The following is a 27515-nucleotide window of genomic DNA, read 5'->3' as shown; positions in this document are numbered from 1 at the left end:
CACAACACCCTCTCCTCTACAAGTACCACTGAGTCCCCCAAATACACTGACCAACTAACTGTTTAAAATTACTCACTTTTCAATTTCTGGAGCACAATGGACAAACTCGTGATTCCAGAACTTAAATGCTGGGTTTTTAATCAGCTCGATGAAGGTAATAAGGAGACCCCATGGGTGAGGCCTATTTACAATCAGTCGCTCTAACAGAACTCTGTAAAAGAGAAACAAGATTAAGGCATGGGGAAAGTCACACCGCGTGCCAGTATGAAAGACATGATGCAGGAATATCAAGGTCCCGCTGAGAATAGGTACCCTCATGGGATTGCGTCTGGCAACATTAATTAGCACTATGCTGCTTCCAGAATGTGGAAGAATTTGCTTCTCAATATAATGTGTGAGTGGGAAACTTTATTCTAAGCTTCACCACTGCAGACTCTGGCTGCGGATTTGTGGGGATGAATGCTTTTCCATCCTGAAAAAGATCCTTGCATGGAATCATTGCAACCACCTCAACAAGCTGCCTTTCAAACCATGTGAACCCTCTAAACACTGCAAGTCCTACTCTACATGTGGACAAGAGGGGCAAAGCTTAGTGTTACATTGCCAGCAGTGACTTAACTACTGCTGCAACGGGGACAAGCCACTTTCTTCCTGGTTGCTGGGCAGGACAGCTTCAGATGGCAGTGGACCAACTAAGAGTTAGCTCCTGAAGTTTCTCCCCAGTTTCTCATTGGCTCTTTTGTGAGAACTAGGCAGTGTAGGGATTGTTTTAGACTCCTTAGATCTCTTACCTGGTGATTTGTTCTTGAATAGCTTCAGTGTTGGCCTCTGCAAATAGGTAAAGCATGGTGCAGCTGAAATAGTGAGTATGACTGTTTGGGTACCGTAACTGATTGGCAATTGCATTTAAGAAGAGGTACCGACCTGGAACACAAAAAAGGTAAATAGTTACAATTCTCTTAAACAAAGGAAATCAACAGTCCTTGCCTGGCTAATTTGTTAGTTCCTAGAGTTATGTCCGAAAGCCGGGAAGGTTAATGAAATGGGTGCTGCTGCCACCAGTTGACATGAATTTCCCAGCTCACTTCTCCAAGTTTCCTAGTTTGTAATTCATTTTCATAAACCTGTTGGCTTACACAAGGGGCGGGGGCAACATTTTGCAGCCTAGAGGCCACATGCCAGGGGTGAGATCAGAGGCAAAAGCAACTGATTTGACATTAAGCTGCATTCCAGCTATGTAAAAGTAACCGGTTTCTACAGATACATACAACTAACTCTGTTCTCCATACAGCCAAGCAAGAGGCATCATCACAGTTCAAGGACACATTCCAAGCTGGCAAACTCAACCAAGGAGAGTGTGGGACATGGCCTGGGCTGGGGGTGGGGAGTGAAGAGGTCTGGAGGACCACATTTGGCCCTTGGGCTACAAGTTCCCTACTTCTTAAAGATAAAGGGACCCCTGACCATTAGGTCCAGTTGTGGACGACTCTGGGGTTGTGGCGCTCATCTCGCTTTATTGGCTGAGGGAGCCTGCGTACAGCTTCCGGGTCATGTGGCCAGCATGACTAAGCTGTTTCTGACGAACCAGAGCAGCACACGGAAACGCTGTTTACCTTCCTGCCAGAGCAGTACCTATTTATCTACTTGCACTTTGACGTGCCTTCGAACTGCTAGGTTGGCAGGAGTAGGGACCAAGCAACGGGAGCTCACCCCGTGACGGGGATTCGAACCACCGACCTTCTGATCAGCAAGCCCTAGGCTCAGTGGTTTAGACCACAGCACCACCCGTGTCCCTCCCCACCTCTTAGATGAAACTAAATAAACCCTTTCTATATATTAGTTGTGGAATATTTTAAACATAATTTCTAAAATCTAACAGTATTTTAGGGTACAGTCTGGCCAAATTAAAGCAAAGTATTATCCATGTGGGCTAAATGGTGAGATACAATTGATTGTTTCTGTCATAGGACGCAAATACCTGTAAATTATCAGCTAGCCTCTAAAGTCCAGTTTCAATTGTAAGGCTAGCACATTATGAATTATACAGTATTTATGTCTGGCCTCACCAGGCTGATTTCCCAGGCATTCCCCCCCCCCCCAATAGCCAAAGACCTAGAAATAAACCTCTTGCATCTGATTTAACATTAGGCTAGCTGAATTGAAGTACTATCAAGCTTCCTTTTTTACCTTCTGTGTCCAGGTCAACAGCAAGATTCTGGAAGATATCCATGTGAGCCGAGTGAGTGATGGTGCTCATGGAAGGTGTGCTGCCTTTGTTGTGAATATGTGCAATAGCTTGAGTACCTACATACAGCACCAGGGCATTTATCAGCTGGATATTGTAGCGATTGCCAGGCTCATTTGATACCTAGTGGGGTGAACATAAAAGAGGCAAAATCACTGCCTTGGACCTCTGAGACAAGAGCCCTGAAGAAAATATATTAAGTGATTACAAGTGCTTAAACTGCAGAGTAAACTAAAAGGTCTGCCAAAGCCATTAGCTTTAACAGCAGGCAGGCTTCTCTTATCTCCTCTATTCACTGCTGCTGCACAATCCATCCCCAACTAGGTACTAGTTTTTAAAACATACATGCATTACAATATAGTAAAAAATTGCTAAACACGGACCCACAGCTCCATCGGGATGCATTATCTGGGCCAGGTCAAACTGATCTCCCCACCCTAATTTATGTCTCTTTAAGTGGGGTTGATGTATACTGCAGTGGGATCAGGGCTGAACTGGGATCTTTCCTCACTAAACTATGCATCTGGCAAGCACCAGATATGTGATTTTTACTGTGGGTCCACAACTGTAAGCCTCAATCTGCTAGTTATTTTTAAGAGACTCCATGTAAAACCGTGCAAATTCAAGAAGATCCGTTTTAAGTCTATTGGATCTCATTTTTACCCAAATATCCCCCACAAAAAAGGAAAGAAAATCTGTTTGGGGAGGAGTAACAGAATGAACCTCTCAAAATTCCAGAACTGCCCACAGCCCCAAATAAGGTTGATGAGCCCTGCTTTAGACAGAGGACCTAAAAGCCTGTTTTGGAGCAGAATGCACAGCAGACATAGGACTGCATGCTAACCTCCACTCCCAAACCTCTCCCTCAATCTGATTTTTGAGTAAGCCCCTCACCTGCAAGTTGCTGCGCAAGTCGGACAGGAACGTGACTGGAGAACGGGTTTTGAGGTAGGAATCCAAATCCTTCTTGAACTGGGGTGGCATCACTCCAGTGAAATTGGTGAGTATCCGTGGAGCAATATTAATCTCACTCAACATATCCACCTGTCGAGTACACAGAAGCATCCCAACATTATTTTCTACCATTCAGCTGTTACCCATCTGAAGTCCACAGGGAAGGCTGAGTATCACTCTTGTATCATCATCACCACCACCATCTTAAATGTGACAGTTGCTTTATCTTGCCCAATGCAAACCAAAGCGACTTACAACCAACCAACCAAAAAACCCACCCCACATCAATATATTAAAATATATTAAAACTAGTGGGGAGGACAGACATTGAAAACATCCTGCCCAATTCTAAAAGGCCACAGATAGTTAAGGGCCAAAGGGCTGATTACAGAGGAAAGTTTTTTGCTTGGTGTTTAAATATATGTTATGATGGTGCCAGACGAGCTTCCCTGGGGAGAGCATCCCACAAGCAGAAAGGCACCGCAGAAAAGGCCCCTTCTTCTGTTAACACCCTCTGGATCTCTCGTGGTGGCACACAAAGGAGGGCCTCAGATGATAATAACAGGTACAGATGTAGCATAAGCAAACTGATATGCTGGAACAGATGGCAAAGCTCAAGTGCATCTTTACTACTAAGCAATGACTGCCATGTATGTTCCAGGACAGAATGCTCTTTTCAAGACCAGGAGTTCACAATGACATTCCTCACCTGGGGTGGTTCAGTGTTATAAACAGCTTGAGCTTCTCTAGGGCTGGGGGTAGCTAATGGGGTTCCCTCCAGATGTTGATGGACTACAACTCCTATCATCTTTAAGCACTAGCCTTCTAGTTGGGGCCAACAGGAGTTGGAGTCCAACATCAGGAGAGCATTATATTGGCTACCATGTTTCATCAAAGCAGGTCAAGTTGACCCACTAGGGTCTTACTGACATAGTTGTTTATGCAAAAGCATCAACAGCATTGCACAATCTCAGGTGCTTCAACAGATGAGGTGTCATATAAATCAGGCCTTGTACATTACCTTAAGGTTGGGAGTGAAAGGATCTGGAAGCCTCATATTACGTGGGAAGGCACTCAATATCAGATTCCTTAGCTGAATGCAGTTTGGAGGAATCACATCGCAGAAACCATAGTGGTAGTCACAGAGGAATTCTGGGAAGTCATGTAACAGGACCAGCAACACACGCAGAGTACCCTACAAAAAAACGGGGGGAAGAGAAATAAGTATCTATGCTAAATCTATGCAAAACACCCCAGCCAACACTATTATCAGAGCTTTCCAAATGTTTCATGTGGGTGACACACTTTTTAGACATGCATCATTTCACGACACAGTAATTCAGTTTTACCAGCAAACCAGAAGTTAAACTAACCCCTTATAAAAGTGTTCACGCGACACACCTACACAATGCAGCCGACACACTAATGTGTCACAACACACAAGATTGGAAAGCTCTGCTCTATATGGTATATAGCTAAGAGTACAAGGGTAACCATGAGCTCAAAAACCTTGGCTTAGATCTCGTCAGGAAATGGATAGTGTAAAGACATTCACTCTCCTAGAATCAGCCATTCTGCTATCGGGACAATACCTGTTTCTTACAAGAAAGAGTTACTAAGAATGCCTGGCCCTTAGGAAGAGTTCTATATAGATGGGACATCATCACCACCACTTAGTATTACTACTATATAAGATGCAAAATGCCCTCATAGTAAAGTGAGGTACCTGCATACACAAAATTAGTCCAATGATCCATCTCACGTGAACTATCAACAAGTTCTTCCAAGTTTGAGGCAGAGGTCAATTTCCTCATCCACAATCCCATGGAAAAGGGCTGTATGATTTGAACTTTACTGTGAAGCTACAATTGTGCTGGGAAAATAATCCAGACCATCACTGAATTGTAACAAATTCTCTCCTGCTCCATTCTAAATTCTACTTACCTTGTACAGAATTTGCATAGGTTTGGCAAGTTCCACATTCCTCAGGAAAGGAGCCAAATATTTAAACAGATCTATCAACAGCTGAGCATACATAGGCCACCCCTGGAAAGAGAATTTACATGATAAGAGTTATGTGATATTTGCTAATATATTTACTATAATGTCTGAACTGGATCCCACTTAACATTGGTTGGTAGAACTAACAACTTGCATATTACAAAGCAGTATAGTACACTATTCTTTAATCTCTCAGGGCTACCTGAAATATGAAACCAGCCAATTATGTACAATAAGGGGCATTGTAGGGGTTGAATTCTGGACTTAAGGGAAATGGAAGAATGAGTGAGATTTACTGGAAAGACTTGGTCACATCTGCCCCAATACAGTGCAGCTGTAGACTCTCAGAAGTTTGATACAACCTACAAAGGCTGCAAATGGTTCCTTGCAAGTTGTATAAAACTTCTGTTTAACATCTATGGCTGCTGGAGTAAACTGATTTAAATATTCATTTTAAATAGAAAATAAATTTAACATCTTTTTCCTGCACTGCACAATCCTCCTCCCTTGCCCCTGCCTAGAAACAAAATAGGGAACTTGCCCATTGCAGTTCATGTGCCTCTGCACTATTGTCTTTGTATGCTCAGAGACAACTAAAGGGCCAAGCATTTTCAGAAGCAAGGGCTGGTAATTAATAGGCAGAACAGTTTGTTTTCAGAAGATTAAAAAGTACTGTCCTTTTTTTAACAGAGAGGAAGGCTATTCTTAAATTGAGAACTGAGATAATTCCACAACTCTCATGAAAGTACATAAAATATGCACTTTAGTCAAGGTCACACAGGTAGAACTAGTGGAAGGAAGGCCTTCCTAGCAATAATAGTGGATCACATCCTACTGAGACAAGCACTGGATCCCAGGACATGCCATGATATGTCGAGCCTCACTCACCACCACTGCAACCACACTATCAAGCTCATAACAATTGTAGCATATAACCATATTTCTCCTACTTCCTTCCTTCTCCCACGCAGTTGAGAGGCCTGGCAGGGTTTAGTTTTCACTTGGAATCTAGGTTTAAAATACTGCTAAGTTTCAAAACAAATCAACTTCAAGCAACAGGTTATAAAGTTGGCCTGTTTAATTAACTACCGTTTGCTTTAAAGCACACTCCTGAATCTAGTGTTCCATGCAAATGCAGCCAGTGTATTTGACTGAAGAATGATTCAGTTTTCAAGGGTTAAAAGTGAAGGTTTAACATTCTTGTATTCAGACTGAATTTTACCAGGCTGGGTTTTTTAAGGGATGAGGATTACAATCCCATTTTTAATCCATCCTCCTGAGGTTTCTGTACCTCCTCAGGTAATCAACTCTTAGCAGCTACATCGTGGGAATATGGTAAAGACCTTAAAAGCAGACATCAGAAATTTAAATGGCATAAAGTCATTCTAGTTAAACAAAACCTGCAAACCAAGATGCATCCTTATTCCCTTTGGAAGCTTCGTAAATTACAGAAGATAAACTGCAGCCACACCTTCTGCTGTGGTGTATGTGCCAGCATTCTTGCAATAAATATCCGATGGGAGATCAATTCTAGCCAAGCATAAACAAAACCTGGAGCTTTTGTAGGTCTCAGGATGTGAAATGTGTTACTGAAATAAAAACATACAACACAAGCTTTGTGTCAGATTTGTTTAAAGCACCGCCAAGAATCTGCATTGGACTGAGACCATCCTCAAAGTCTAAATCAGGCAGAGGTGGTTAAACTTTTTAAGGGCCAAGGGCCAGCATTCACCCTTGGCCAACCCTACAGGGCCAAATGCCAGCAGCAGTGAGTGTTTGTGAACCTCCAGCTGACTCATGCAGATCAGATGAAAAGGGCAAGTTATCAGCCCCTTCCTGCACATCAAATGTTCAAGCTGATGATTGGGGAGGATGTGATTTGTTCTATGGCACTATACTAGGAGATTTAAATCTCCCTGCCCACCCCCAGGGTTGCATTTGCCTTGAAGGCAGAATACCCAGTGGCCTGTGGGTAGTCGTGATGCTCTTCTGTAAAGCCCCTCTGTCTCCTGCTCATAAGGGCCCAACAACTCCAAAGCCATTGAACTACAGCTTATTACTTCCACTGCATTTAATGCCAAAAATCTGTGGATTTTATAAAGCTGTACAATATTGCCATTTATTTTAAAAGTGCATCAAATATTTCTCCAAGGAATGATGGTGTCCCCAAACCATTCAAATGTAGTAAAAGATGCATAATTAAGATCTAAGACAATAATGCATCATATAGGAATAATAGTTTTAATAAACAGATCCACTAAAGGAGCGCCTTAGTTGCCATAAATTCCCATAGGTGCCCAGAGGGCAGTCTTTACAACTAGAATAACACCATCTCCTGAGTGGAACACAGGATCAATGTCCCAACCTGACCAGGATTTGAGTCTGGCTAAAGCTCTAGAATGTTCTAAATCCCAGCTCCACAGTTGCAGATCCCAAATGTGGGACTGCACAGAGATTAAGACAGAGCATTATGAAAACCCTTCCCTCACACCAAGAGGCTGAGAAGCATCGGTTCCATACACTAGAGAACAGTCCGCGTAGGGAAAGAATCCCACATATGCCCACAAATTTTCTTAATGTGCAATTATTCCAGTAACCAAAATAGACTCCAAGTATATAAATGTATTTAAAATTACACAAAATTAGTGTTAACTTAAGTGAACTGGTGTAGACTCAAGGCAAATCATAGAACTCTAGAGTTTGAAAAGACCCAAAGTGTCCTCTAGTCCAATTAAGTGATACCTACCAGAAGGCTGTGAGCGTCTGAAAGTTTATTGTTTCCAGGACATGTTCGGGAGCATTTAATTCTAACAGCAACATGATGAAAATGCGGTGGTAGGGAAGCTGCTGGAATTCACTTTGACGAACATCATGATCCTGCAAAAGGACTCCCACAACTATCCCAAGAACCTAGAGGTAAAAAGGCAATGTGCTTGGAATACAACTTTTATGTATGCTTATAATTACTGCAATGCCAACTGGAATTCATGCACATACTCAGTATTTTTGAAGACAATACAACAAATTGGCGGTCTTGACTGCAACTTTACAATTATGTTTTCTGCCCTTTCACACACAAGTGACCAAGAGATATGCACATCTCAAACCCTTATTCAGATTTATGTAATGCTTTCCTAAGTGCTCCAAGTACATCCTGCATAGTACACTGAATTGTGCATGCACACGAAAGCTCATACCAAGAACAAACTTAGTTGGTCTCTAAGGTGCTACTGGAAGGAATTTTTTTAAATTTTGTTTATTCTTTACAATGTAGCTAAGGATCCCTTTTACAGAGGAGGCAATCGCCTGGTGAACACCATCAATAGATGGATCGCTATTTTAAAACATGGAATTCCTAGTCTGTATTCATTAAAAAAACATGCTGCACCAGTTCCCATTCATTTAATAAGGAAACCTGGCCCCATGGACTACAACTCCCACCAGCCTCAGTCATCACAATTCTGAAGTATACTACCCACTCTCACAACCAGCTAAACTCAAGATACATGGGTACTGGGGGCGGGGAAGGATGCTCCCAACCTTGTTGAGCAAGTTGATCTTGGTGACTGTGTTGGTGGCCTCCCCAGAGTGCTTCACCAGCAGTGCAATGAGGCGCACAAAGGCATCCAGGTTGTGGTAACACTTGGCACGGATCATGGTGGGGTTGGCAGCGGGGTTGTGCTGCTGCTCAGCTTGAGCACGATAGCTGATCTCAACACACATTTCAGTGCAAAGACGAAAGAATCGTGTGATCAAATCATCAGTTTTCAGGATTCCTTGCTGATGCATCTGTAATGGGGGAAAAGGTAGACTCAGACCTAAAGAACTTCTCTTTTTCTAAAATCAAGCCAGTAATGTTCTATCTAGACATGCTGAAAAGCAAGTGGGCTAGAATGTAACACTGCAGTTTGGCACAGAGAAAAGGCTGGTGATGCTTCTTAGGGTCAATTTCTACATTACCAACCTTAGCAGCATAAGATCACTTCCATGTAATCAGGTCCCACACCACACTGGTAACGTCTACATCCAGGAACCAGGTGGAAAAGGAAACTATGCTGGCAAGGAAGTAAACACGACACCCATGTTGCCTCTGTATGCAGGAGTTACTGATGCTGCGTGCTATATGCAGAAAGGGACATTTCTTACTGTGAATTCCTGTTCTGCTTCTCCTTGGAGGGCATTCCCAACCAGTGGAATAGCACCTCCACCTGGAGCAGCAGACAGGGCCATCATCTTGATCTTCCTAGACTGGACTGGCAGAGTGGAAATAAACTCTGAATGCCTTAAAATAAAAGAACCGACAACCTGTATGCAATAACCCAAGCACACATGCAGCAAAAACATGAGGAGCAGCTCCCCATCTGTGCAGTGAGGCAGAAGCCTCAGAGCAAAGCTTGGCCGACAGGAAACAATGGCAGGTAGAATACCCTCTGGGTGACATTGAAAACAGGAATTAAGTGCAATAGACAATCTCTTTCTCTCAAGGTTTCTAGAGTATATTCCAGAACACTGGAATATGAAGGAGCAATACCATTCCAGAGTAGACTGGAACTATGGAAGCTGTACTTTATGCAGAATACCACACATCAATTCTGCAGTGCTGAGAGGCCCAACTAGTCATGCTTCTCCTCCAGGGACACACTGCTAGAATAGGATGCAGAAGTGAATGGTCCCTTCCACATGAGGGTAGGAGAAAAGTGCTCAGCAAAAGCAGTGAAGTGAAATTCTAGGCAGGGAAGCTACATAGTGTAGGAGGGTTAAGAAAGACCACCCCTCTTAGGAATGTAGGCACATGAGAATGGATTACTACTCCTGTCAGTTTCATAAGTAGACTGTCATTAGATATTTCAGTGACTTGCAAGATCTGATATCACAATTTTTAAAGCAATGGTTATTCAGGATGAAATTCTCATTATGAAAGCATTCAAAACGCTTTTCATAAGCAATAATCTCTAGAATGCAGTGTAGAGCCCCCAGTATCATGATACTAGCTAGCACAAACAACTATTTACTAACACGTTTCAGTACACTGATATGACTTGTTGCATGTACTGCCATCATGCGAAGTGGAATTTTTAAAAAGGGGAAATCAGTATTACATAGTACTCTACTTGATCCAAGGGCATCATAACCTACTTATGTTGAATAAAAAGCACCTTTCTTTCCCCAAGCTCTACCTGTCCAACAAATGCAGAGAATGCTTTAGTGCTGTCACGCCCAGCTGCTGCAGAGTGGTAGAGATTCACCCACTCCCTCAGGAGGTATTCTGCCTTCTCCCTCAGGCCAGGGGGATCATCATACTCAGAGGCCTGAGAGATCCCAGAATGCATCATGAAATTTGGCCCTCCATGAGCACGGTCAATCATGGCTTCATAGTTGGACCGTACCACTTCCATCAGCTGGGGCAACCTATGAGAGATCCAGAACGAACATGCTTGGGTTTAGATTACTTCTGCTATATGCATAATTAAAAAAAAAATACCCCACAATCAACAGTGTTGTATTTCAAACATTTGCATCACATCCTTGTCCCACAGAGATAGCATACAAGATGTTATTATATTATTGCAACCAAAACTATGACGTGGTTTGGGGGCAAGAGTTGGGAGCCCAGTTAGCATCTTGGTTCAGCAGACCTTTGAAACCAAAGTCGCCTAGATTTAAGTTGAACATGCCATCCACTAACCCACAATGGCTCCATTACAAAGAAACACAACAAGAACCTGAATGAACTGTGCCCTGTTACTGCCAGATAAATTTGGAGATAAAAAGTGGGGTGACCTAGTCTAGTGCCTGGCATTAGGGAATGGATCTGCTGTAGTTGGGCAAGAACAGAAAAGAATGGCCTCTGTCCTTCAGCCCAAGACATCTAGGAGAGTGGACTACAAGTGCTTCAGAGATGGTGGGTATATTGCTTTTCAAAACCTTTGATCTGTCACTTACTATTACACCCTCAGTGTAATCATCACTACCTTCCAGAATGAAGATTTGAAGGTGTCACACTGGGGCTTACTTCCACAAAACAATGCCTAATACTGCAGGCCTAAAAAGGCACGCCAGTCTTGCCTGCAGCAATCTTAAGGTTTGAATTACATATTCTAAACTATCAGGTGGCAATTTCAGAAAGTAGGTGGGAGAATCCATGTCTGAATGTTCCTCAATACGTGATTCACCAGGTTTCTGATGTGGAAGAGAATTCAAATCTCCTGACTAGTCTCAAGACTTATCACATGGTACTTCCAAATATGTAGTATGATTCTAAATTGGAAGTAAATGTGCAATGGCCCATAATAAATCAAAGTTGTGCCTGGATTAAGTAGAAAAGTAAACAATGGTTAAAGCAGGTTTGTATTTTGTAGATTACACTCTACATAGTTCGTTAAAAATGGAGATTCAGGACTAGGTGGGGGGTGGCACTCTGAAGCACAGTAGATATTACAGTGTGATCCCACAACATAAAAGGAGTAGAGGACAGGAATGGCAGAGCCTCACTTCATTATTACTATCATTATCATTATTATTATTGCCAAACTTGCACTAGCAGGAAACATTCTTGCACTGGCGCTCAACGCTCTTAGCATTACCCTTCTGGTGCATTCCCTCTGGAGTGAGCATTAATTCTCATCAAAGTTTCAATGGTGTGAAACAGATCTGCTTCTGTTATGTGAGCAACACTTCTTTCATCCACCAAGAGGATTTTCACCAGCTGCATTGCAAATGCCACTGCCATGTAGTTCAAGCCATTCTCCATTGACTGTCAAGAAAAAGAAGGCAAGAATGTGAACAGTTTTCCTTCTAAAGCATAAGCAGAGATTTAATAACTAACTTAGCGGCAGTATCTCACCTGAGCCAAGTGGAGGTCATACTGCTGCATGTTAACTAGGTGGTTACGGATCAGTAGCTCCACTGCTTCTACATTGTATTTATATTCATCTCGACATTCTATCAGGCACCTGGGAAAAATAGATGTTTTCTTGTGTGAACTTTTGTTTTCTCCTCAGTCTCAAGTTCCAAAACACACAAGAGAGGTAGCTTCCTATCCAATTATTCCACACATTCGTTTCAGATACACCAGCTGACTGTAACTGCCCCATGTTAAGAAAGCCAACAGACTTTGTAACTAAAGATGAAGGAGCAGATTAAAGTCCAGCGGCCCCATTCACAAAAGACTGGCCACCCACCAGCAATTCCATGAACAGCAAGCCCTAGGCTCTGTGGTTTAGACCACAGCGCCACCCGCATCCCAGGAGCAGCTTATAACAATGTAAAACCACAAAGTCATAGAATAACTATTTTAGGAATCCAAACACATTCCTACTGCAAGTTTTAGATCCAAACTAGATGAAATTAACCACCACACCAGACTCTCAATACAGACCAGGGGTCAGTTTTGCTTAAGTTGCATGAATAGTGCCTCATTTAGTTTGCCTCTTTTATCACCCAACTTAATTCTCACACCAATATCCTATTTCAGGAGAAAGCCCCAAACCCTGGACTACTGAATCCATATGGCACTCATTATGCAACTCATTATGTAACTTAATGGGATACAGGGCAGTAACTTACTAGGTGAAATCCTTATGTTGGCCAAAATCAGAATACATTTAAATAATCGTATTTAAATAGAGCTTCTACAGCCTTCAAAGCTTTATTCTTTCATCACTGACCTTGTAATCTGCTTGTTACACCATGGAGACCCATAAGCACGGCCATCCTGCAGTGCTTTTAAAACAAGCAAGTGACATTCCCGGTACCGGAGGAGGAGGTCAGCATCTGCACCACTGGTGGCATCTAACAAACCTTCAACTGCCTGTAGGAAGAGTATCAAACACTTAAAAGCAACATCTTACTGACTCATTTGGAGAGGAATAGAACTGTTTTGCACTCGGGAGACAATGCATTCTGTGGCTTTTGCATAGTATGAATGCAGCCTATCATCATCATCATCATCATCACCATCATCATCACAGTCACTTCTTGTACTTTTGCCTCCAATAATGCTCACCACCAGCACTCAAGCTCTGGAAGAGCAGCCCACAAGGGAATGTGGCAATTGGGCGGTAAAAGGGCTTCTAATGACAGATATTCCCAAGCAACTGTTTTAAACCCTCCTACACAACAGCCCATAACACACAGCAAAAAAAACCCCGCAGATTGCAGGAGGAACCGCTGTATCCACTATAGAAGGATCCTTCCTCACTACTTGGAAGGCAGCTTTTCTTAAACAGTATGTATTTTCCCAGAATAATCTGTATTCAATCCTGACTGTTCTGATCCTGTGCTCAGATCAAGTAGTTTAATGTTGTAACTGTGTGCATGTTTCAAGAGTAGAATGCTTCGGATAAAGTGAGCCTCTCTCCATGGCCCAGGAGTCACAGATATATAATGAAGCAAGTTCATACACAAACCTTCTGTAGCAGTCCAAGGGCTGCAATAGCATCACGAGAATTACGAGCCACAACAACAGCCTCCAAGAGGCTTCGTAGGGCTTGAGTCTGTGGATTCATAGCCAGGGTGTGAGGAATGGACTGAAGGTGCTGCTCCAGTTCTGCCATACATTTATCATAGATCTGTGCTACATCATCTGTTGCCCAGGCTTGCTGATTTAAAAGAAATCAAGAACACTTTATTAGTCAAATGAATGCTGATGAATAAGAATTCTGATGAATAAGAATATCATGACAGATTTCTCAATAACTTTTTCATTCCATTACAGCTTTCACCAGCAATATTGGCTGGTACTTTTTACACTTAACATTTAGCTAAAACAGCAAATCATCTGCAGATATTATTGTGAACAGTTTATAATGAAACAAAGTATTAAGTGTGTGATAAATCATCATGGAATAAAAGGGGGGGGGGAACCAGTGAACTGGTTTACGTAACTAGCTCCCACAGAGTTCATAATCTAAATTTCATTGTACTGGATTTCATTCTGAATTTCAAATAATACTATTAGACTGTATAGCTTTGAAGAGAAGCACAAACAATAAGGGACCTCACTATTCTCTGGAAACCTCCAATAACTTGTAAAATAAATGGTCACAGTGTAGTTTACTTTAACATCAGAATCACTTCAACCATCTCAACTGGATTTCTACCTTCATAGGCTGAGCTAGGATTCCTGTGGGTTGGGTGGAGTCATTGGTTGGTAAGAAACCAGGAACATTGCGTGCAAATTCTTCATAAACAGCTAGCTGCTTTGGGTCCACTCCACCAACCTTAAAAGAAAGCAGGAAAATTTGGTTAAGTAGAAGATTCCAACAAGGCCTCCCAAATGATGTTGTGGCATTGATCATAATTTTAATTCTCCTAATTTCTCACCTTCAACCTGATCTGTTCTGGCATCCGTTCAGCCTGATAAGTCAATACTACAGGATCACAGTACCTACGACCCTCTTGCCTGGCATGTTTTCTGAGCTCAAATTCCTGAAAAAAAGAAGAAGAAGAAATGAATGACTTGGTAATCACATGATTTAACTTTTAACTGAAACTCTGCAACATACTTACAGTGGCCAGCCTCTTGTCCATTTCAGGGCCTGCTTTTTCTACAGCTGTCTTCTGAATGAAACAGCATGCCAACTCACAGTTATCTTGGGCTAACTGTGCTGCTGCCTGCTCCATCATCTCCCTCTGCTGTGGTGAGGCTGCCTATTTTAAAAAGCAAGCCATTAAAAAAAGACAATGTCCACAATGAGCAAATACTCCTAATGTCAATTACAGATGTTCATAAATATGGCATCGCTTTGTATGGAGTTAGCATAAAGTAAACCATCGAACAAATTACATGCTTCATTCAAAATCTACATATAAACAAAAGGGGAAAAAATCTGCCAAATAATTAGCATGTGCCCCACATTACATACTTCTAGTGCAATTCTATGTACCCTATGTGTTTTTTTCTGAAATAAGTTCCAGGCAAAGGACTGAACTCTCAATTTATCATAGGCGCCCTCTAAATGCAGTACATGTAATGAGATATTTTCCCTCATTAGTATACACAAATGCAAAAACCAATGTACTGGAACTAATGGCTTTACTAAACCACAGCTAAAGATCTTTAGTAAAAGATCCTTCAGTAACAGGCTGCCCTTATTTCTTCTCGTTTCTACTACAAAGCAGGAAAAATTATCTTGATTAATGCTGTCTGACAAATCAACAGAATTCTTATCTGCTAATGGCAAGACTCTTGTAAAGCCATTACTCATACCATTCCTTAGTGCTGCAAGGTTTTATTCAGCCTCAGTATCAAAACAGGCATTCTCATGCCTGTTATAATGCCAAGAAATGTGAACACAAGAAGATTCACTCCATGAAGAACAAGCGTAGTTACAGCTGCAAGGCTGTGTGTGTTTGTTGTGTAAACTTCACTTGCTTCCATAGCCTTTATTCGCAATGGGCCACATAGCAAGTATTCAGAAAGTCAAGCAAAATTGTTTCACAGATGAACTAAAGCAAATGCTAAAGTCTACTTGTTGGCCACAAGTCTAAACTACAGTTTAACAAAATGTGAAGGAGCCTGCTAGCCATGTCCTTGTCCCATCACTCCTCCCCTCCTCTTGCATGGCTGAAAAGAAGTGCAAAAGTTTTCACTTCCTTTTTTAAGTTGACCACAGGTTCCCGTTTCATCTGAACCTGGAATTGTGGTTTAACACTAACGATGGTTAGTTTAATAATAAGCCAGCTGCAAAAACCATATCCACGGGCAATATTCCTATCCACTTTTATTTTATAGAACAATGGATTCCCCCGCCCCCATGGAAAAAATACAGAAGTTCTCCACAGCATGTCACTGAAAAAGCAAAGGTAATTGGTGAAAAAAGAAATAAATATTTTTTTAAAAAAGCAAAGGTAAAGAACAATGAAGAAGACAACTTGAGACTGGATTTAAAAATGGGTTATTAATTTCAAACAATGGAAAATGGTAACAGATGAGACGTGGTCTTCAGAAATCTTCAACGCACAATTCATAGCTCAGGATGCAAACAACAGCTGCTGAGGGGAGGCAATAATTACCAGGACTGCAGACAAAAACATTCTCTTTTAATCCTATTTGCATTTTTAAAAACATGTAAGTTAAATGCAGACACATCTCACTTCAAATCTAGTTTGGTCCACATTCTCATCACCTTTCTAATACTACTGAAGCTGAGCAGGGCATTAAGATACATCATGAAACTAACTCCTACCTGCAGAAAAACAGAGTACTGCCAAATCTTGCTAGAATGCAATGCCACAAAACATGGGTTTAACTTATTCTGCTTCCAAAAAAAATGTCTCTTATAAACTGCAAACATACCCGCAATGCAGTGGCAAAGCTGTTCTTCAGGTTGGTAGCTATGCTCATCAACAAAGGCTCCCTACAGGTGATCATAGCCATACCAGCAGTCAAATTCCTCATCATGTGATGTGCCGCTACACGCATGCGCGACTCTTCTGAATCTAGTGCAAAATCCTTCCTCACTATCTGCTCACACGTAGTCATGGCAATTTTAATGGACCGATCCACCACAGGATGTACAAGTTCTTGGACTGCACGCTCTATGGCTTGGCGCACACACTGCTTCAACTGTGGATGGGCCTGGAACAACGGAATCTGAGAAGGCAAAACAACCAAGAGTCAATGTCAACTTTTTATACACCATTGAAAGAAAGCATAAAATTGTCCCTTCCAACCTGAAGGTGGAAGTCTTCTCAAAGTGACCAGGTCTAACTAAAAGCTTACCGTTGGATTGAGCGTAATGTGTGGAGCTAGCCCTCCCAGGGAGTAAACGTTGATGTCATGGTAACTGTACTGTGGTTGTGGGGGAACAGTAGCTGTGCAAGTGGTGCTGGTAGCTGGTGTTGTAGAAGCAGCTAAGAAAATACAACAGCAAAAAGGAGAAAAGTTTTCAGAGTATGTCCTAACATAGATTCAATACCACAAACTTCATTTTATAGGAAACCAAAGAATTTTGGCAACTAATATGACAGTGTTTGCTCAGTTGTAAAGTCATGCTGACAAGTCTGACAAACACTATTATCTTTGATATCAGAGATGTCACTTGAAAAGCAATCTGGAATTAGGTGAACTGCTCAGGTAGAATGAGTACCTGATTTACTGTAGTATTCCTATTACCAGGAGGTGGGAGTGTATCTTGTGAAAGGTTACTCTACCCAGAACTAAACTGAATTTCCTGTCTCCAGGCTTGCTAAAAAAAAGTTGTAGTGTTAATAATATTAAGAGTAAGAGAGAACAGATAATAGAAAGAAGATTCCTTACTAATTGCCCTGTGAGATGCAGGCTATATTTGTGTAATACAAGGACGACTGTATGAATCATCCTTGACACTTACCAGTGGTCGTAATTGGTGGCAGCTCTTCTGGTTGTTTTACATCTTTCTTTGGAGCAGACAGCTGTTCATCCAAACTTTTCAATCGATCTTTGTCTTTTAGGAGGTTCCCAGGTTTCAGTTCACTGATGTCAAGGGCAAGGTTCTTGCAGAGCACTTCAATTTCAAACTTCAGATTCAGCTGTACAATATTTAATGATTTCAAGTTTAATAATGTAATTATTGGTTATGTATACCTACTATATAAATCTTAAGGCAAGTTCTGAAGAGCTACAGGCTTCAAGGCAAATATTTTTAATGAGGTGAAAACCATTGGAACACATGTAATTTTCTGGAGAAAGTCTACCGGTATTCTCATTAAACTGGCTACAGCTCACTAGCTAAGCTCAAATCTTCAAACAGATGCATTGTAACAAGTTGTTCAAAAACAAAGCAATGCTGAGGAGCTCAAAGCAGTTAACTGAAACTTACTTTTAAGTCATGTTCCTGGTGCAGCTCTGCAAGTACATTCATAATAGCCATGGTCCAAGGATTTGGAGGCCGGAAAACCTACAAAAAGAGTGGAATGATAAAGTTAGCAGTCCTGTTTCAAAAAGAGGGCTAGAACATAATTTAAATGGTGTTAAAGCATGCCTAAGGGATGCGGGTGGCATTGTGGTCTAAACCATAGAGCTTAGGGCTTGCTGATCGGAAGGTCGGCGGTTCGAATCCCCGCAACGGGGTGAGCTCCCATTATTCGGTCACAGCTCCTGCCCACCTAGCTGTTTGAAATCACATCAAAGTGCAAGTAGATAAATAGGTACCACTCCGGCAGGAAGGTAAACGGCGTTTCCGTGCGCTGCTCTGGTTCGCCAGAAGCAGCTTAGTCATGCTGGCCACATGACCCGGAAGCTGTTTGTGGACAAACGGTGGCTCCCTCAGCCTACAGAGCGAGATGAGCGCCACAACCCCAGAGTCGTCTGCGACTGGACCTAACGGTCAGGGGTACCTTTACCTTTACCATTAAAGCATGCCTAATCTTTTAGCAAAACAAAGGAAACACAAGGCTGTAAACTTTAAGCCAAGGAGGAGAACCCAGTGGCCTCCAGATGCCGATGGCTGCCAGCTATCACCAACACTAACCACAGGGTCCCACCTCTGCTTTGAACTAACACATACGACACAAAATATATACAAGATTCTGCAAGTGTCATCACCTCTGTCCACCTACTTCCCTGCCCATGTTTGCCAGTCAAGGAGTAGCAAAAACAAAAAGCCCTGTCCCCAGTACTAAACTAAGATTCATCTGAAAGTCCAGTTGTTTTCCCTCGTTTCAATGGGTGGCACCATCCTGTGCTTTGGCTTAGGCTGCCAGGGGTCTTGGACTAATCCTGTCTACTTGTTTGTCACAGGACACTGTACATCATACTTACCACACTTCTCACACTGGATTCCAAAACTTTGGCAACAAATGGCACGACATACAGAAGTTCTTGTTGTCCCTTAACATAAGCCTCCAGCAGTAAGGATTTCACATCCAAGTCCTAAAATAAAAGGAGTATAAATTAAACCCAGCAATAGGCAGAGTCACACCCACAAATCAGATTTCTTTCTTTTGTAAATTTTCTACATAGCTTTCCCCCTAATTATAAAAGGGCACCAAAAACTGAGCTGATTTAAGCATGCACTAAAGTTTCTAGCCTTAAAGTCAGTTTATGTTTTTCTCCCCTACCCAGTCTCACCGTGTGCAAGATGGGTTTGTTTTTAGCCAGTGTGATCATCCCCAGCCAGTGACCCAGGTTCTTCAGCAAGGACCGGTCTGAAAAGTTGGCAGCAGCTTTATCTGATGTGAGTAGCACCTGAAGGATTTTTTTTCCAGAGAGATGAAATCTTAGTTAACGGGAAACCATGGTAAATCCATGAAAGTGCATTAATCATCTTCTTGCAGAATTAGACTAATGTTATTTCAAACAACAAATTTTACTGGTCAACCAAATATAAAGCAGAAAAAAGAAAAGAAGTAAATAAACAATCTCAGAAATATAAAACATATGTGATAAAATGCTTATAATATAGTATGTATATGTTATTATTAAGGCATAAAGTCATTGAAGCAGTACACAAGGTAAAAACAGAATAAAACACAACATGAGCTCTAAAAGCAGAAAAATCAATTTAACAAACTGAAAACAGCAAAATTATGTGGAGTACTTTCCTCTCTGTGATCATGCTCAGGAGATCACTTCTCCTAGAAAGGCAAACTACTTATTTGGGAGCTAATTGTTTGGGTCCCTGAAGGACAACTGGAAACAATGCTTTAGGGCCCATCTGTAGCACAGAAACAGCAATCAAGGTAGTCCACCAACACATTATTTTGGTGATCAAATTCAATTAGTTTTCAAAATAGCAGCATCTAGCTCTGTTCACTGTTTTATTGCAGCAGCAGCAGCAGCAGCAGCAGCAGCAGCAGCAGCATAATCTTATGAAGATGGTAGTATACATAGGAGAAAGTACTTTCTTTCTTTTTTTTCTTTTGCTTTGCAGTGCCTCCCTGAAAGCAAATATTTTTCAGTTAACATTCATGTCACAAAAAAGAGCAACTGGGAACACTCACCTTGATATTTCTGTAGGTTTCATTGAGAACCATTTTGTTGAATTCTGGATTCTTAAGTGTGTCAAGGAAATTTGAATAAAGGCTGTGGAAGTTTGGCTCAATACTAACTCTCTTCATCACAAGATACTGTGAAACCCAAGGCATGAACTCCTCTTTCACTGTTTCTTTCAGTTCCTCAACCTGGCTCCATAAACACATGTTAAAGGGAAATGGATCAATGAAACATAATGTTTGTGACACTCACAGGCATTCATTCCAGTGAAAACATTCGGTTACCAAGACTTGCAACCTAACTAGCACCACACCACTAACTTATTTGCTTACTTCAATTAACCATTTATTTCCTACTGTAAAGCCATTTATTTCTTCCTCTCCTGCTAACTCATCATGAACAATGCTATGTGGACTCTGAGCTACAAATAATATAAGCCAAGAAAATCAGAATTCAGAGATCTCTAGAAGTCATGCAAATAAAATAGATTTGCATAATACTACTTCTCTTGATTAATAATAATGATTTTATTATTTATATCCCACCCATCTGGATGGGTTTCCCCAGCTACTCTGGGCAGCTTACAGCATATATTAAAACACTGTAAGGAGTGCCAGAGCGTTATTTTGCTGGGCTTCTTCCAAGGTTTGGAAGCCATAAATGAAAAGAAACTTACATCAAGTAAAAAATGATTAAGGTAAGCCGAGTCTGGCACCCAACATCACTTTTTATGTTCAATTAGGAATATGGAGAGCCAATTGTGCAGTAAAGACCTGATTATACAATGTGGTAGAATAAATGTGTACGCAATGCCTTTTTCCGTTAAGTAGTTTTAGTTGCAGATGATAAAATGTCCCTGCAGAAATCTGGTAGCAGATAACGTTTAAAATTTTTGACCTTTTGGTAGACAAATCTGACCACATTTTCCCAATATATGAGCAGCTAAAAGACTATCAAATGCACAAAAGACTATCCCAAAATTATTTTAGGTTTTAATTATTATATGTTCATTTATTATATTTATTTTATGTTTACAATTCTAAAATTTTGGAAGGCTGCTAAATAAAAGAACCTTTGGCATGCATACATAGGCATAATTTTAGTTAGTTCTCTACATGTATAAGAATCACTCAAGGAACATAAATTATCAGGACTAAAATGTTGTGTGACACTTGCCTTCTGAGTCATGTTGGATTGCGACAGGTTGTTGAAGATAAAAGCAATCTTTTCCTGCACATTTTCAGGGGGTTCAACAATTCTCTCTGTTTGATCTGTAGCTACTAACAGGGTGTCAATGTTGGTTGTATTAATAGAAGGCTGCAGAACAAGAAAAATGATTTGAGGAAGTCAGTTGATTCAGTTAATGATACAACAGACCATCATTGACTTACACTATAGCATAAACAATATTTCACAATACAGTTACAAAAGGGAGACAAGAGTTATACATGCAAACAGGAGTTTACATTTAGTTTATGTGTCAGTGAATGATAGGAGTTAACTTAAGCTTGGGAATCTATAAGACATGAGGAGTAAGATTTTTGCTCACATGGGCAACAGAATAGTGAAAGAAAAAATGACTTCATTAAACATCTTAAAATGGAAATTCATGGTACAAGAAACAACAGCCAGAAACGGAAACCCAGCAGGATTCCTTAGTTGAAACTGGCCCATTGAAAACAGTTTGGAAGAACTAAGAGTGAGAACAGAAAGCAGGAGAAGCAGCTAACGCCAAACACAGGGAAGGAAACAACTGCTTGATATTTAATAGCAAAACAACAGAAAACACAAAAATGGCCGGGTAATTATCCAGACTAGGCATACAAGAAAAACAAATAATTTTTATTAGAGTGTAACTGTGGTTTAAAGTATCAGAGGTTTTGCATGTGATATGTGTATGCTATGAACATTAGATCGGGTTTATCTTCCTTGTTTTACTCCTAAGAACTGATGCATGTGCAATCTCATTCTACTTCCTCCCGTAAAGTGGCACATGTACTTACCGGCACATCCTTCTTGAAGCTGACTCGACCCACTGGAGTGATTGTAGTCTTTGCCACAGTAGTGGTGGTAGTAGAGGTGGTGACTATAGTGCTAACTTGACCAGCAAGAGGAGTTTTTGCCGGAACCTGAGCCTGGGCCTGGGCCTGGGCAAGTGCAATACTTCCAGGGGTGGTGATTGACCCCTGCATCTTCACAGGAGGATCTCTAGACTGCTGTCCATATTCAATGTACTATAACAGAAAAGAAGCATATAGCTCTTAAAATTCACATACAACCACAGGTATGTAACAAAACTTACAATTGCCTTCTAGAACTACTCCCCAAACTCTTGGCCTTGAAGTTTGTGGCACAAGTGAAACTCCATAAATGGCCTGAAATCACCAACAAAAGACATTTTACATATTTTAGAAGTTTCCCTTTTGTCTTGGATCCATTACCAATTCCAATGTTAACCCTGGATTTTCCACTCCATCCTCTTTCTCCCATTCTGTGGGAGCAGAAGTAGCAGGAACTAGATCCAAGATGTGCCCTGCTTCTGCAAGGGAGGGTAAGCCTTCCTTGCATACTTCAATGAGAGCAAAAAGTAGTAAACAGTGAAGTAATCCAGGGGTAGAAATATTCCAAATCTGAACTATAGTCTAGATAAGGACAACAAATTTCCTCCAACCACTGATGAAGCCCATTTCCACTGATGACACACGTTATTACAACTAAGAGACTGATGCTGTCTTTTCTGAAGCAAAGGTGTATGAACTACAATTGGTAAGACTTTCAGTGTTATTAATCACATGTAAATATTCAATACTGCATATAAAATATAGAAATCCCCACTGATTGGTGTGTTACTAATGCAGAGATCCTAAACCAACATTGCTTTTAGTGTTTGGACTACAGCCTTTGGATCAGACCTTCAGAATCCTAATTCCACTGTCCCTCGTTTTGTTTGCTTTCAGAAGGTCTGGGCAGACAGACTGCTGTGCCTAGCAGTATAGATTTATTTGCTAGGAAAGACCATGTACAACCCAACCATATAAGAAGCTGCTTGGCAAGGATTAAAGTAATTGTCAAATGAACACTTCCAGTGGCAAAGGGCTACAGGTCTCCTTGAAAGGAGGTTTACGGAAAAGCGGACATGCATTAATATTAACCTGTTTCTCTCCTCTCAGATGCATGGGCTACTCACACTCAAGTTTTCCATATTCTTTTGTACCTTTTACTGAATGGACCCTGAAGCATGAAACTAATGGAACACTGAGGTTTTTCAATATGCAAATACACCTAACTCAATTCAATGTCCTCCCCCACCCCTCACTGTCCATGCCTTTAACACTCACCTCTTGCAGGTGATGAGGGAACTGTATAAAGTGACTAATAGAAGCCAAGTGCTGACAATACTGGGGATAGTCCTTCAATCTGTCAACAGTAAAACTATCCATTAGTAGGAGAAAACAAATGGCCTGATCAATACATTAATGGTTAAATCTTTGGCTTAACTGATACTGTATCTGCAGTGAAGATTTCTGGTTCTACCAGATGCAAGCTAGTTAGCAAAAGTATGAATGCTATTGATGTAGCCAGTGATTCCAACTATACGCTGCCAAGGCATAAGCACAAGAACACAAGAGCCGCCTGCTGAATTAGGACGAAGGCACATCTAGTCAAGAACTCTTGTTTTCATAGTGACCATCTAGATCAGGGGTCCCCAAACTAAGGCCCGGGGGCCGGATGCGGCCCAATCGCCTTCTCAGTCCGGCCCGTGGACGGTCCGGGAATCAGCGTGTTTTTACATGAGTAGAATGTGTCCTTTTATTTAAAATGCATCTCTGGGTTATTTGTGGGGCATGCCTGGTGTTTTTACATGAGTAGAATGTGTGCTTTTATTTAAAATGCACCGCTGGGTTATTTGTGAGGCATAGGAATTCGTTCATATTTTTTTTCAAAATATAGTCCGGCTCCCCACAAGGTCTGAGGGACAGTGGACCGGCCCCCTGTTGAAAAAGTTTGCTGACCCCTGATCTAGATGCCCATGGAAAGCCCACAAGCAATACCTTAGCACAACAGCACATGCAAGTCCCAGAAACTTATATTCAGAGGCACACCGTCTCCAAAAATGGAGGCAGAACATAGCCATCATGGTACCTAGGAGCTATTGATGGCTTTCTCCTCCAAGAATACTGCATATTGCAATGGGGCCAACCTACCAAACAATAAGACATAGATCCACATTTATGGGCCACCCCCACAGATTGGGTTTTTAGAAAAGAGTAGCTAACAGCACAATAAATTTGTCAATATAGCTCTCATAGTTCCCAATAAAATCTTTGGAAGAACAACAGCAGTCTTCTCAAGTGACATATGGCAGACATATGCCTCTTTATTACATACACAGCTTGTTGTTGCTCCCTTCTAACCCCCTCTACAATTCCCTGCCCTGTTGGCCCTCTTTCTTCTGCAGCTCTCCCCACAACATTCTAAATGCAGAAACACAGTTTTTCATGCAGAACATTCTGCAATTTAAAGCTAATATAGGTACAGAATCCAATTTGCATAATTCAGCCATAAAAATGTTTTGATAACTAAATAAGTCAAGAAATATCAGTCTTGCTTGTTAAATACATGGAGGCTAACTTCAATTTCGGAACTGTATGTTTGTCAGAACACCTGTCTGCTTAGATGTACTTTAAAAACAGGAATTCTTATGCTCTCTCATTTTATCAGCTAGATAGCTGTAAAACTATGACAGCTCTTTGAATAAAAATTTATATTGAACAAGAAACCAATTCAAATATACAGCACTGAAAGGAAGAACAGTACAGAGCAATAATGGATAAAAGTTACAAAGTCTCTCAGTAGGGATATTAAACAAAACCCCAAGTTGCACTGATGTTCCAAAGATGTGCTAAAGTTCTGTGAATCTCAAGCTTTCATTAAAAACTTGTAGTAGTTATGGTTTCAGAAATTATCCTGAACATGACAAGTTTTCCCACAGGGATATAAAGCTATGTATCTTGCTCCAAAGATGCAGGAGATAAGGAACAATATGCAAACTGTCTGAAACAGATAGAAGGGTGCAGAATCACAGAGTGCTTGCCACAGGATTCACAGGGGTGGCATGGAGGAGTACACAGAGGTAGTGTGAAAGGAAGAGGAGAGGAAACGGACTACTGGGATGTGGAATGGTCATGCTGCTGTGGGGAGAGGAGAAACGGACTCAGACTGGTTTCTACTGTGCAACAAAGAAGTAGCTACTTACCAGCACTTTTGACATGATGGCATCTGGTAAGTGAGGCCCCCACTAGTTGTTTCTAGAGGGCCATGAATACTGCCTTGCAAAATGGATGAAAGTTAAGCTTTCCATTGTAATGAATCTTGGGAGAGTGACCTTGCATGACCCAGACGTATAAAGTACAATCCAGTCAAAGTTATTTCAGTGGGAAAGAGGCTCCTCCCATAATACCAATGAGACAAAAATGGGCTCGACTTTAGCTGGATTGCTCCCAGTCTTTGTAAGTTTACAAGGCAGCTTCACTTCCAGTAACACTGATTTGTATTCTTCTTTTTTCTAATAGCAATATTAATATATATGCCATCTGATACTTTCAAAGCCATTTTAAGGCAATTTCTATTCAGATTCAGACTATAAGTAATTTACTTCCTTTTCATTTATTTTAAAATCTGCATTCCCTTTATTAGCCAAAGTTTTTATTTAATTTATGCCTCTACTGTGAGACGTTCAATAACTGCAATATACTGTCAACCTTGTATTGGAAAGCTAAATATATAGCTGAAGTAGGCATATAGTTATGAGATTCCCCCATGCATTTTTGGAAATATTATAAAAACACACTCACCTATTTTTAAATCTATCTAGTGCAGCAATACCAAAATAGTACATTTTGGATGTAAAAGGCTTTCGTAAGGCTTCAAGAACATAGCGCAAGGCCAGGCCCAGTGCCATATATGTAACCAGTCCTTTCTCTATTATCCCACCAAAGAGGCAGGCTGTTATGTGCAGCTCTTTATCAGGGTACTGGGGGAAAAACCGATATTCCTCAAACAAGTTCCTCAGCATACAGTTAAATACTTCGCGTTCTCGTTTAATGTTGGAGTCCTTAAACCTCTGTAGCATTTCTAACACCTGTAAAGAAATCAGAATGTTATGAGGAGACTCAATTTATTATGCTTAGCCCTTGGAGCACGTACACAAAGTAAAGTTCGCTGAGAAAACCAGTAAAATTTTTGCTAGGGAAAATCTCACATGTATTATTTATTTCTATTCTGCTTACTTGCCAAAAGGGTTTCTCCAGTTAACATGCTTGAAACAGAAAACTAAGAAGAAATCATACTTGCTACATGCAGCTGGCCTCATTCACTGAAGTTTATGTCATTATGCTGGGTTTTGCACATTTATATTCTGATGATTTTAACACCATAAGCGCAAAACATTAAATAGTGTGTCCTAATAGTGCCTAAAATATATTCAGAAACGCATTCTAAAAGGGGGGACTCTAATTTGATCCAATTTAGTGTGCTGGGTCACCCAGACATTTAAGGCTCAGCAACTGCAGCATTCTTTGCTAAGTAGCACTTTGCTGATTTAGGAACAACCCCCTCCCCTCAGGAGAAGTGTTCACCCAACGGAGGCACAAATGAAATTAAAGTGAAGTATAACTTTTCCCCACTGTGACATATAACAAGCAGACAAAACTTTCAGAATAATTATCTTTCCACTGGACCCAAATTAAAACATCCGATTTCACTTGCACAAAAGTTGTCTGCAACTGTATGGACATACATTTTGGAATTTTACAATTTAAATTTCCCTTAAACTGCAACCAAACAAAAAGCAATGTTGCAAGTACCTACTTTCTCAAATTTTCCATAAGACTGAAAAGAAAGGCTACAGTAAGGAAGAAGGGCAAGTTGAGAGAGATGCCATAACTATCCACAGCTCACCTCGTCTACAGACATAGTTGGATGCGGTGGGTGATTATAAATACGCTGAAAATAGCTGTTGGCTTCATCATCAATCTCTTTGCTAAAGTGCTGATTTGCCTCTGGCCATACCTGAGATAAGTCAGCTGTTGAAAAAAGTAGATACTAATTAAATAAATACACAAAATGGAGGGAAAATGTATTAATTTCATAATCACAGATCCAATGCCAAGGGAACAGAAGCCAGTTTGGAATATTTCAATAGATTTCATGATGATGCAGCCTCACTCATATTATGAGCTCAAAGAGGTTGCTTTCCTGTCACTGTAGTTCTTTGAGCAGTCCTCCGTTCAGTTACATGTAGGGATTTGTGTGCCTTTGCAAAGCAAACTTGTAGAGATAAGCCACGGAAAGGTTTTGGCAATATGCCCTGTCTCAGCTACCAAGGTGCTTGCCAGC

The 27515-nt window shown here is 41.0% G+C and overlaps 1 protein-coding gene across 11 annotated transcripts in view; it reads right to left on the bottom strand.

Annotated features, from left to right (window-relative positions):
* The window catches only part of CNOT1 (CCR4-NOT transcription complex subunit 1), a 58220-nt gene that overhangs the window by 1104 nt on the left and 29601 nt on the right, over nucleotides 1-27515 (bottom strand). For 6 of the 11 annotated variants that reach the window (XM_033157339.1, XM_033157338.1, XM_033157341.1 and 3 more), the window contains 29 exons: nucleotides 27078-27202; nucleotides 25973-26259; nucleotides 23456-23534; nucleotides 22121-22351; nucleotides 21294-21434; nucleotides 20126-20305; nucleotides 19254-19370; nucleotides 18945-19055; nucleotides 18004-18081; nucleotides 17536-17713; nucleotides 16926-17056; nucleotides 16500-16796; nucleotides 14711-14851; nucleotides 14525-14629; nucleotides 14302-14421; nucleotides 13609-13800; nucleotides 12868-13010; nucleotides 12045-12153; nucleotides 11785-11954; nucleotides 10357-10609; nucleotides 8741-8989; nucleotides 7947-8110; nucleotides 6672-6789; nucleotides 5144-5245; nucleotides 4221-4394; nucleotides 3140-3289; nucleotides 2188-2368; nucleotides 792-924; nucleotides 77-211 (listed from right to left, as the gene is read on the bottom strand). In XM_033157339.1, coding sequence (XP_033013230.1) covers nucleotides 77-211; nucleotides 792-924; nucleotides 2188-2368; nucleotides 3140-3289; nucleotides 4221-4394; nucleotides 5144-5245; nucleotides 6672-6789; nucleotides 7947-8110; nucleotides 8741-8989; nucleotides 10357-10609; nucleotides 11785-11954; nucleotides 12045-12153; nucleotides 12868-13010; nucleotides 13609-13800; nucleotides 14302-14421; nucleotides 14525-14629; nucleotides 14711-14851; nucleotides 16500-16796; nucleotides 16926-17056; nucleotides 17536-17713; nucleotides 18004-18081; nucleotides 18945-19055; nucleotides 19254-19370; nucleotides 20126-20305; nucleotides 21294-21434; nucleotides 22121-22351; nucleotides 23456-23534; nucleotides 25973-26259; nucleotides 27078-27202 — 4594 coding nt within the window. The remainder of the gene's footprint in view (nucleotides 1-76; nucleotides 212-791; nucleotides 925-2187; nucleotides 2369-3139; nucleotides 3290-4220; nucleotides 4395-5143; nucleotides 5246-6671; nucleotides 6790-7946; nucleotides 8111-8740; nucleotides 8990-10356; nucleotides 10610-11784; nucleotides 11955-12044; nucleotides 12154-12867; nucleotides 13011-13608; nucleotides 13801-14301; nucleotides 14422-14524; nucleotides 14630-14710; nucleotides 14852-16499; nucleotides 16797-16925; nucleotides 17057-17535; nucleotides 17714-18003; nucleotides 18082-18944; nucleotides 19056-19253; nucleotides 19371-20125; nucleotides 20306-21293; nucleotides 21435-22120; nucleotides 22352-23455; nucleotides 23535-25972; nucleotides 26260-27077; nucleotides 27203-27515) is intronic. The other 5 variants (XM_033157343.1, XM_033157345.1, XM_033157344.1 and 2 more) reach the window with 2 other exon arrangements.

The sequence above is a fragment of the Lacerta agilis genome, chromosome 8, assembly GCF_009819535.1.
Source record: "Lacerta agilis isolate rLacAgi1 chromosome 8, rLacAgi1.pri, whole genome shotgun sequence".
Taxonomy (NCBI): Eukaryota; Metazoa; Chordata; class Lepidosauria; order Squamata; family Lacertidae; genus Lacerta; species Lacerta agilis.
This window is presented reverse-complemented; position numbering and strand designations above follow the sequence as displayed.